Here is a 12153-nt window from a genome sequence, read left to right as displayed (position 1 = left end):
TATTGTTACTGGCATTTTAGAAAGTGACTCCAAAAGGGTCACTTTTCCAACCATACCTGTTCCCTCTAGGGCCCAGATACTTGACAGATTCATGGGCTGTATGTTTTACTTTTGCTTGTTAGCCTTGATCCATTGAACACTGGCTTCTTAGTTGTGTGGGCTGCAGCTAAGTTGGCTTGGGTGGTCCTTGTCTTCAGAACCTGCACATCTGCTCTCTTGCTTTAAGCCGTTCTAGGACTCAAGCATTGGCCACATGGCACTTGGACTGGGTGCTCAAATGGCAGAATGTGTAAGAAATAATGAGGTAGCATGTGCAAAGTGGCTGTGGGTCAGACGCCTGCATTTGTAACAGGCATTCTAGGTAGAAGTGTTTTGTGGGCCACACTGAGAGATACATGGAGGAGACTGTGCAGAGAAGGCAAGGAGTCCAAATTTACTAAACCTGATAGGCTGTAGGCTGCTTACACATAACTTTTGCCATTGCTAAGTTCATTCCTTTCCCATTCTTCCCCTCTCCCCCTACCACCATTTCTTGAAGTCTTTTAGATTAAATATATAGCTGAACTATGTTGTGAGCCAGACCTGAGGAATATTTTTCAATTACATTTGCTCATTCTTTTGTTGAAATATTTGTTCAAACTTGTGGTATACCTATCCACCTAGTTTGACTCACTGTGGATACTATGAGTTTCACCTGTGAACCCTGAGTGCCCTGGAAATTGGTATGATTTTACCTCCATGCAAGGGACTGCATGTTTTTGTCTCCTCTGAATTCATTTGTTGAAACCTATCCCGCACTGTGATGATATTTGAGGTAGAGCATAGGCAGGTGATTGGTCCATGAAGGTGGAGCCCTTGTGAACTGTATTAGTACTCTTTTATGAAAGACTCCAGAGAGCCCCTTGCTGCTTCTGCCATGTAAGGACACAATGAGAAGACCACCTATGAGCCAGGAAGAGGCCCCCACCAGACACTGACAGAGCCTTGAATTTGGACTTCCCAGCCTCTAGAACTGAGAAATAAATTGTTACTTTTTGGGCATTCCAGGAGAATATATACATATTTATTCAATTGACTCAACAAAAAACAAACCGGAAAAACCACCCCAAACCACACAACCCAGTGTGATTTCATGGACCCATTTCTCATGCAGTGAGAGAGTATGAATAAATGGGAATTTATAAATCCAAATTCTAACTACTCTTGAGCAAGTCACAGAATATTTTATATCAGTACCACTATTTCCAATGTATAAAGGATGCAACTAACCTATTTTACATATCAACCAACCATAAGAATGAATGTGAAAAGTTGAAGTTGATGTGTTTATATAGATGGCTTGCTTCTGATGTAATCTGTGGTTGTAAGTCAGCCACGTTGTGAAAGAAATTAGGTGGTTGGAAAAGACTTCAGTTTTACTTCTAATTCTGTATTTTGGATTTGAGTTTTGTGTGTGTTTGGAGCAGCGTTAAGAGTAATTTTTTTTATTCCTGAACTTCTTTAAAATGTCTTCTTACAATTACGTCAAGTACACACACAGGTAAACATCAAGCTGAGGGAAAAAATTGGTGATATATTTTTGATAAATATCTAAAGAGCTCCTTTAAGTTGAAAGAAACACTAACATAACAAAAGAGCTGGTCAACACAAAAAAAATTTCAGTCTACTACTAATCAAAGACATGTTTATTGGAACAAATGGGAAATGTTTGTCTTTTAAATTAGCAGGGTTTTTCTCTCTCTATTCTTTTAAGAATTACAGTATTGCCAAAGGTGTGATGAAGCAGGCACTTGCCCATGCTGCTGGTGGAAAGTAAACGCCTTTCTGGAATACATTTTGTGGCTTCCCCTTCCCCATATTTAAAAAAAATTGCTTTATTGTGTAATTGGCAATGGACTGCACTATTTAAAGTGTACAATTTAATACATTGCAACAGATTTTACATATTAAATATCCATGAAAATTTCACCGTAATCAAGATATGAACATACCACCACCCATAAAAGTTTTCTCCATTTTCTGCCTTTCTCCCTTGTTCACTGGAAACCACTGATCTGTTTTTTGTCACTATGAAATGTCCTTTGGCTGTCTGCATTCAGACTGTTGGAAATATTGATACCTATTGACATGGACCAGTAATTAGATTTTTAATGATCTTTGTGCCTATACGCATAGGTAGTACACACTTGATAAATATTTGTATTACTCCTGCATTGTGTGTAAGGATTCTCATCACTCCATTGATGTGGTATTTCACTGCTTATGAGCCGGGCATTGAAAATGATGTGTGTTCATCATTACTGGAATATTTTTTTTCTAAGTTGTTGCTACTCAGAGTAGACCAGTAGTGTTGCCATCATCTGGGAGGTTGTTAAAAATGCAGAATCTTGGGACCCATCTCAAGGCCTATTCTGGTTCAGATTCTGAACCAGAATCTGTATTGTAACAATCCCAGATGATTAGTATGCTCATTAAAGTTTGAGAAGCACTGTTCTAAGACATCATTTTAATATTTGTAAAATATCTGCATGTGCCATAATTTATTTGACATGGGGAAAATCTTACAATTATGTTAAATGGGAAACAACTCCATACAGTAGGATTCAAGTTTTATTTTTTAAAAATGCATAGAAGTGCACAAAAGGAAGGAAAGGAATAAAGATGGAGAGAGTGATATTTCTGAATAGAATTGTGATTTTTATTTTATTTTTCGTATTTTCAAGAATGAATATATATTAACACTTAAGACCAGAAAAAAACTCATTAGTTGATGTCAATCCATTCCTAATGTTTGATACTCCAAAAGCATTTTAGTAATTAGTGGTAACCATTAAGAGCTTACTTAGTGTGTACCCCGAGTGATGAGGGGTATAAAGAAGTTAAGACAGGGATCCTCTCAATTTGCTTGTGAGATAAGATGCTATTAGTATTTGTCAAAAGATAACCTGATGTTTGAAAAGGCCCAAAGCAGAAGGGAAGAGCTGGTCAGAGGGGAAAGAGTCTCTGGGTTGGGTTTTCAGAGCTAGCTGTAGAGAATGAGCAAGATTTGGTAACATACAAAAGGAGGACATATATAATCTGAACATTTCTTGCAGGTTTTTTATGAGATGGAGCAATAGTGGTGGTGATGGTGCATGTGATAAATTCTGATAACTAAATTTTAAAAGGAAAAGGAGCCAAGAGCATTATCCTCTGCGTAGAATGTTAATGTAGCAAGTAAATAATCTTAAATTTACTGTGAAATCTTGTTCTTTATGTGAGAACATGGCTCACTCTACTCCATTCCAAGCCCTACCTTTTTTTTTAAATCATAGTGCACATAGAAAATGAAGTGTTTTTATAGCACCAAGCTAGAGAGTTTGAGTGTTTATTTGGCACTTAGTAGGACAAAGTATTATATTTTCTTCATACGCTTTAATAAGAACGGAAATCAGTAAAACCCAAAGTATTAGGGAAGATTTTAAATGCTGATTTTGTGCAAAATCCCCAAATACATTTTTTAAACACCTTAATGAGAAACTTGATCTTGCTGTCTAGACACAACTTAAATATCAAATGTTCTGCTTGAAACGACTATATCTAATTCTCGATTATTTTTTTAATGAGGTCTTCAGATTCTTGGTGGTCATCATTGACAAGAAACTATGTTTACCTGAGTAGCTGATGAAACAATTTAAAGCCACTTTTAAAACCACTCAAAAGTTAAAAATTCTAACAACTCTTCTTGTTCTGTCATTGACAAATGCAATGTTGATTTTTTGTGTGTGTGATAATGCAAATGAATTTGAAATGAATTTTTTCATATTGAGTATTTCCAAATAATAATGAAGTTCTTACTCTGTGTGTGTTAGAGCAGTCACCCTGCAACTAGTTTGAACATCTCTAAGCAAATACATGTAAGTAAACAGAAGAGATTTGGGGCATCTACCTGGAGCTGTACTTGTGAGGAGCTGGCCTTCCCTAAGCCCAGTTGTTCACACTTCACCACTGAAACTATCAGCAGCCAGAGTGTCCCTCGTCGGTGATGCTTAGCAGCTCAGCCAGCAGCGGGCTTCTTAAGTAGCTGTCTGGCTACCTGGACACACTCTTGGCTTCACATAACACATCACAGCACAGCAGGGAGAGCCAATGTTCCTCATAGTCTTTATCCATAGAAATCGAGGCATGAGCCATCAGGCTCCGCTTGATCCACGCTACCCCTTTGAAGAAGCGCTAGGTGAGGAGGTCACTGGCCAAAAGTTGCTTTGGCTGCCCGGCCCTTTGTGGCTACCCAAAAGGCTTAGGAGATAGAGATCTCCTGATACACTTTTAACCCATTTGTGGCACATGGGTGTGCTGTGGCTCACTGATGAGCCCAGGGACCTGAAGTCTGTACCTTTCCCAATCTTCCTTACAGCTTGAATTCCACCTGTGACCTGCTTTCCTCCTGCTTGAGATTAAGAAGACACGATAAGGTGGAAAATTTCTGCCAACGATTGCGGAGCATTTGATTTTTCTGGAATAGCAGTAGCAGAAGTCCTCGGGAGTGTGGGGCAGCCGGTTTGCTGGTGGGCCTTGTGGAGAAGATGCTATGTCTCTGGAACTAACATCCAGGCAGGTGTCTGCGTGATTTCCCAGCTTCCATGCTGTCCACAGAGGTAGGGGCTCTTCTGGACGGCCAGTTTTGTGCTGGTGGTCTCAGTGTCACACCTGGATGTCAGACTACAGGCTGCGCTTTTAGTCCTTCCGATCGCCCAGGAAGAGGAAGCAGGCTTCTGCGAATGGCCAGAAGTTGACCTCCAAGCCCAGGGCGTTTAAGCGAGATCGAGTGGTTTCTGTTACCAGCAACCAAGTGCTGATTGATGCACCATATCTATTTATCTATCATCTTAGAGCCAAATATGGGGTACCTTTTTTAAAAACTCTAAATTTTGCCCTAAAGAATTTCACTCAAGGTTAGTAACCTACATCATGATACCAAGACCCACTAGGACCATCCGCGTTCGCTGCCAGATGGTTTTACAGGTACCTCACCCTCCGGAGTTTCTTTGAGGCAGCAGTAAATGTTCCCTGGCACATGAAAGGTGAGCCCAGCCCTCCTCTCTTTATTTTCGACTTGTACACCCAATTGTCCCCACACTTCTCTGGTTTTCAACTCTGGAGCCCTGCCCGCTCCATCTCAGGCAATCTCTGTACACGGGGACCCACATCACCCCGAAGAGGGAAAGAACCGCATCTACCTTGTGCCAGTTGTTTCAGGACGTCCATTCCTATTTTTGCACACACACAAAAAAATGCAACGAATGGGGAAAGATACGGAATTTGTTAAATATATAAAGACTTTCATCTTGTCATAACTTTTAAGTTAAATTAGACAAAAAGCCAATGCTATCGTATTTCGGAAACTTCGAAGTGCTTTGAGGTCACTTACACCACGCATCAGAAAATCTCCCATCTACCTTATTAAACGCTAGTCTCTAAGAAAATCAGAGATAACAAACCGGCCACCGCCCTCGTCCCGGGCCTGTGCCGGATGCAACTTGATGTGACACGCAAGCTGGGGAGGCGGCCCACACCGCGGCCACTGCCACAGCCACCGCCACCGCCACCGCCACCGCCACGGGGCCTTGCAGGGCCCGCTCCCTTCCCTCTGCCTCAGGGCAGGACTGGCCCGGCCACTGGCCACCGCGTCCTGCTGGCTCCCTCCCTCCGTGTCATCCTCCGGGGCCTCAAAGCCCCGCCTAAGGCCAGGCCAGGGAACCCGGAGCAGGTTTTCCAGGCTCGGCCCCTACTCGCCCAGCAACATGTCCTGGGTGATCGTAACCTCGAAGGAAAACAGGCGAGCGAGCCACTGCTGGTCACAGCTTTGAGAACGTGGATGGAAAAGTACTTGCCAATTGACTTGCTCATTTTTTAAAAGATTTTTATTTATTTAAGAAAGACCCAGAGAGAGAGACAGAGACAGAGACAGAGACAGAGACAGAGACAGAGAGAGAAAGGGGGGGGCAGGGACACAGGCAGAGGGAGAAGCAGGCTCCTTGTGATGTGGGACTCGATCCTGGACCCCAGGATCACGCCCTGGGCCAAGGGCAGCTGCCCATCCGCTGAGCCACCCTGGCACCCCGACCTGCTCACTTTTTTAAAAGAATGTGCTCTATGCATTTCTAAGCCCGAGAGGAGCACTCCTCAAGAAACACAAACCCACCAAGACGTTTGTAATGTGAATTTAACTTTGATTTTGAGAGCCATGTGGGTTTTTTTTTTAATTTAAAAATGCTCTTAATTGTGATAGAATACACATCTTTTGGAACCATGTTTTTAAAAAATATTTATCCATGGGAGACACAGAGAGAGAGGCAGAGACACAGGCAGAGGGAGAAGCAGGCTCCCTGCAGGGAGCCCGATGTGGGACTCGAGCCAGGCACCCCGGGATCACACCCTGAGCCATAGGCAGACGTTCAACCGCTGAGCCCCCCAGACCTTCCTTTTAGAACTGTTCTTAAGTGTACAGTTCAGTGGATGCACGACCGTCACCACCCTCCATCTACTGGACTCAGTTCATCTTGTAGATGGGAACCGTACCCACTGAAGAGAAACTCCCCATTGCCCTTCCTGCCAGCTCCTGGCAACCACTACTTTTTTCCCTGTCTGTATGAATTTGATTACTCGAGGTACCTCATATGAGTGGAATCATACAGTATTTGTCCTTTTGTGTGATGGCTTATTTTGCTCAGTGTAGCGTCCTCCAGGTCCATCCATGTAGTAAATATCAGAATTTCCTTCCTTTTTAAGGCTGATTAATATCCTGTTGTGTGTATATGCCACATTTTATTTATTCATCCATCTATCCATGGACCCTTGGGTTGCTTTTATCTCTTGTATCAGTGTGTTGTGGGTTCCAACCCACCCCCCACCCCAGGAACGTGTTATTCTCTTGAGTATCAAACTTTTTTAAATGTTGGTTTCTCATTTCTAGGGCATCGTCTAACCCTACAGATGATATATTTCTTTCTCTATTTATTTATTATCTATCAACTCCTGAGAGTCTTTAGAGATTTTTAAATTAAGCACATGTTACCGTACATATGTTTTATGTGTCCTGATATCCTTTCACTGTGGATTTAATATTTGGAGACAGCAAAAAGTCACATAGGGCAAATTGGATGATCTGAGTGGCTAATTATGCTACAATAGGTGCCTCCTAAAAGCCAGGTACTCACTGTATGAGCATTTCATACCGGTAATCTAATTCAGTGCATACCGAAGGCTGTCTGGTGGCTATTAACAAATATGAATATCATTTTATAGAATAGAAACTTGATACCCAAGGACTTTAAATGACTTTCCTAGCGGTATACTATTAGAAAGAAGACAGAGCTAGATCCATAACCCAACAACTTCAGACTCCAAAGAGCTCTTGTGTATCATTGTGCTAGTATTTCTAAAACTCCCCGGAGGGTTACATTTGCTTGCATTCTTGATGAAAATACAAATTCCTGGGCCCTTTCACAGATACACTGAATCAAAATCTACAGAGGATGAGCCTGGAAAAGTTACACTGCTTGACATCATGGTATCTCCACCATATTTTCGTTAAACATGTACCATCATGTAACAGGAGATTGTATTGTGCAGCTCACAGCTCTGCAGGCAGTTCTCACAACAGACATGCAGAGATGTTAGGAGCATTAGTCATTGGAATGACAGTATAGGCTTCAAAGTGACGTCTTTGAGAGACAATACTTATTTGAACATTCTGCTTTATAGTCATTAAAATAAGCAGCCTCACTGCCATGTAGGCACAACTCACTGTTAGGATAAATGGCCAGCATTTTATCATGGAAAGAGAAAGCCCTGGTCTGGGATCCTGGGGAAGTCTCTTAACTTCTCCAAGTCTTGATTTCTTCATATGTAAAATGCAGATGTTAATGCCCAATTTGAAGGACTATTGTATACATTAGGAATAAATATATAGACCTTGTCATGTGACAGGTGCTTAATAATTGGTAGTTCTTATAATAATAAAGCAAATTTTCCATGGCGATTGTAAATGTGAACCACAACCCTTGGCAGTGATCACTGTATAATAAATTAGTCCGCCAGGGTTTCCAGCTGACGTAAGTCTGGAGCTGAATCTAGAAGAATGTGTGCAGAGAAGCTTCTGTGGCTTTCTCATGTAGATAAGGGGGGGGGGGGTGCGATACTTTAAATGGCAGTTTATAGCGCGAGTAGCAAGAAATGAATGACACTGTCCCCTAGGTGGTGCTGCATCATCGTGAAAAGGCCAGTGGGAAACTTGGTATTTTTAGAGGTGACTTCCTTGTGGTTTGAATTTCAAATAAGAACAGGACAGCTCCCTGGGATGTCTGGGAAAAAATGACCGGGAAGAAAGAGTCTTTTTAGTAGGATTGAGTGTACAATACTCTTGCCCGTGAGGCCCCATCAGGTCTTGGGTTTGCTGTAGTTGGAAACAGGAAGAGCGGTCAGGCCAACTTTTATTCATTCCCTGTTGGAGCCGTGACTGATTTTGACAGATCGAAAACCATTTATAACACTGCTGTGGGGGATAGTTTAGCCTGGGATGTTAGTGCTGGCCCCTGCAGGGACTGAGTCTGGGATCTGAGGGATGTGCAGATCCCTGGAATATTCAAATATATATGCTAATGAATTTTCACAAGAATAGCCCTTTATTGTTCTGTGCGTATCACTGTGCATTTCTCAGCTACACTTGTCCTTTCCAACCTCAATTTCTGGGCAACCTATTTTTTATTCGGCATCAGAAGCGATAGCATCTGGGAAGTGAATCTGATGAATACTGTCTGGCAACCAACACCCTTCAGACTGCCAGCTCCTGGGGGAGAAAACCGAGATGCTCAGGAGTTGGTTCAGGGCCAGGTATACCTGTCCTTGAGGTCCCAGTGGTGGGGGGAGGAGGCTGGCCAAATGCGGAACTTCTGAAACTCCACTTCCTGACTTCATTTCCATTTTGGCAAAATGTGACTTCGGTTTCCAAGAGAAAGAGTTCACATGTATTAAAATGTCTCAGTTGCTGAAGTTGCTTTGTGTCCTCCACTAAAGCCTTCTGCCATCAATCCCTATCTCCCAACACATTTTCAAATGTGGTGTCTTTGGAAGGTAACCATAGCAACAGAGCTTATTCAGAAATGACTGAATCTAGGCAATAAAGGGAGAGGCAACCCCATGGCATTTTTCACTGGAAATTCACAGGACACTGTGGATTCTAATAGTTGCATAGGCTGAGTCGTGTTATCTATGTTCCGGGCACTGGGCTACTTTAAGACATTTGATTCTTATGACCACTCTCTGGGGTAGTCATCATTATCCTTTTAAACAGTTGAGAGAACTGTAGCACAGAGATTTTCATGGCTGGCCTGTGGTTGTACAGCTGGTCAGATCTAGAAGGGCCTCCGGTATGCCCTGCATGCACTACCTTATATGCAGGGAAAGCTGGAGGAGAAGTCATTCAATGTCTATTTTTCAGGTAGTAAAAGTGAGTCACAGAAACATGGAAGTCATTTGCGGCAACAGCTGCAGAACCTCTACCCCCATCTCACCAACACCTTTCTGTTAAATGTAGCTCTAGAGCTCCCCGGGTTATCTTATCTGATGCTCAGAGCAAGTCTTTTGATGACCGTATTTGTATCTATTTACAGACAAGGACATTGAGACATGAAGACGTTAAATGACATTTCCCAAGGTCACAGCTATTATATTGAAGAATAAGAAACCAAACCCATCTCTCATTTCATGTTGACATCCTGGATTTGGCACTTTAAAAATATTTTATCTGTCCATCCATCCACCTATTCATCATTTTCATAGGAATTTATGAGAGCATTAAGTACTTTATAAAGTATATTCGACAAGGTTTTCAGGATTAACTTTAATTAATCAGAGATGAATTTTACTATAAATATGAAACCATCCTTGACCTGAGTATTGTGGAAATACTGTTTATGAGTACAAACTTTTATATGTCAGAATTATATATCCTAATTAACCTAAAAATCCATACTTCGTGTGTTATAGATAAGAAATCGTATTTATCTCTATAAATTGCTTAAAGCGATAACAGAGAAGGATATTATGCTTAAAATTTTTGGTTAAGTCAAAAAGCTGATATATTCTTGAGAGAGATATGATCTGTAATCTTAGCTAGAACTACCTGCCATACAGGGAGCCGGGTGTAGGGGTGAAGAAGCAGGGTGAGGGGATGGCTCTCATCCTGGAGGGCATGTCTGGTAGCTTGGACTTATTGTTCAGTCAGTGAGGTATAGCCGTGACTCATGAAGTGACACTCCAGAGACCTTGACTCAGAATTCTTTTGAGGTCTTGATGTGAGTCCTTTGAACACTGGGAGGTCTGGAAATAGGATCCTGACTCCAGCCTGCAAGAGCCCAAAGGCAGGAGACTGATTGGAGATGCTTCTGCTGGCAGGGCCAATGCAGAGGGCAGCGTGACAGGGCTTTAGGCTTCCAGGTTTTGCTGGGGACGGAAAGGGCATGGATGTGTAATATCTGCTTGAGTCATCCTGAAAGGCATCGCCCTAGAGGACTTCCTGCCAGGGTGCAGCAAACTCAACAGAGAGGCCATGGAGTGTTTTTACAGTCAGCCTGAGAGAGCATTGTGGGGGTCAGGGCAGGGATACTGTGGTGTCAGAGGGCGGCAGCCAGTGGAAAGGGGGATAGAGCCCCCCAGGACTCCCTCATGTGAGCAGTGGCCCGCATCTGTGCAGCCGACACACAAAAGGCATCTTCACCGAATACAAGGTCAGCAGTTAATAGATCCTCCCTTTATCCCTTGTCTCTAGTCTCCATCCTGACCCTGCGGGAGCCAGAGGCAGCACAGGGAGTGGGGCAGGGGGCTGGCACAAAGAACAGGATGGACAAACAACAGAAGCCAAGACTCACTCATTACTGAGCTGGGAAGAGGAACTTTAAGTGGGCGAGAGATTCGAATGTTTTGAGAATAGGTCAGTATATGAACCTTTAATACCTGAACATGAAGTTATTCTAGTACCCGAGGGTGGCCCACAATGCGTCAGTGAATGAGCTGTCCTTGCTAGGCGAGGAGGCCACAAGGGTGGCCAAGGGAGGCAAGAAAATGCACCGCCTGGCCTGGTCTGGCCCACACGCTAGGCTGGCTTCACCTTGGAAGAGACTTTCAGGTGCATGATAGGTTCTTAAGGGAAATGCTGGATTTCCTTTCCTTGCTCCTTCACCCCCGCAGCTAAGGGTGCTCTAGAATCCATATCCTATGGGTTTTTTTCTTTTAATTTCTGCCTGAAGAAGAATCTCCTGCCTTCTTCTGCTTGGTTTCACATTTTCACAGGAGGATTATTACCGGAAAGAAAGGATACTTCCATCAGTTGCAGGCCAGAGCTGCAAACTCCCTCCCAGGAACTTTGTAGGGCCTCCAGGACGAGGCTGGGATCTGAAGGGAGTAAACATCACAATTAGAAAAAATTATCCCTTGGAATGAAACATCGTCTGATATTGCTCATAATAGCACAGAACGATATGTGGTGTGGAGCCCGAACACGAGGTGTTCATCTGCAATTATTTATGCTCACCAGGGACAGGATTTTTTTTCTGTGTTTATTGTTTTATTCATGATTACCCTGCAGTGTAATGATAGGGTTATAATGATAACAACATGAAGAATGAACATGTTTGAGGTGCCATTTGCAAGCAAGATGCTAACCCTAGAATCCCTGAAAGTTTCAGAGGCGGGAGTTGATTTGTAATTGTGTGTGCGTGTGCGCATCTGTCTTAGTGGAGAGGAGAGGGGATAAATTTCCTCGGAATAAGGGTCAGTGGGAGCAGCCCGGGTGTCCTTTTATGTCTTCTGCAAGCTGCCTTGCATTCAGGGTCAGGAGTGGCCCTCACAGTCTTTCTCCTTCCCTCTATCCCTCACAAAGAATGGGAATTAACCATTCCTAGAGCTATAATGATCTTTCCTGCTTGTGAAAATCCACATGTAATTGTTTCTGAGAGGCAGTATTTCTATTTCAAAAGTTCCAGAATGTTCTAGCTTCCCAAGGGCCAACCTTGAGTCCTCAACACCCCTTTTCCCACCTTCTCAACTCCAGGGCAGGGGTTGGATCCATGGCTTGTGACTTTCCCGAGGCTCCTGGGCCTGGTCCAGCAAATA

The 12153-nt window shown here is 43.0% G+C and overlaps 1 protein-coding gene across 1 annotated transcript in view; it reads left to right on the top strand.

The window, feature by feature from the left end:
* The first annotated feature begins 5512 nt into the window (after positions 1 to 5512).
* CPO (carboxypeptidase O) overlaps positions 5513 to 12153 on the top strand; it is a 130987-nt gene continuing 124346 nt past the window's right edge. The window contains exon 1 of the mRNA XM_026002041.2: positions 5513 to 5865. Coding sequence (XP_025857826.2) covers positions 5513 to 5865 — 353 coding nt within the window. The remainder of the gene's footprint in view (positions 5866 to 12153) is intronic.

Source organism: Vulpes vulpes, chromosome 16 (genome assembly GCF_048418805.1).
Source record: "Vulpes vulpes isolate BD-2025 chromosome 16, VulVul3, whole genome shotgun sequence".
Classification (NCBI taxonomy): Eukaryota; Metazoa; Chordata; class Mammalia; order Carnivora; family Canidae; genus Vulpes; species Vulpes vulpes.
This window is presented reverse-complemented; position numbering and strand designations above follow the sequence as displayed.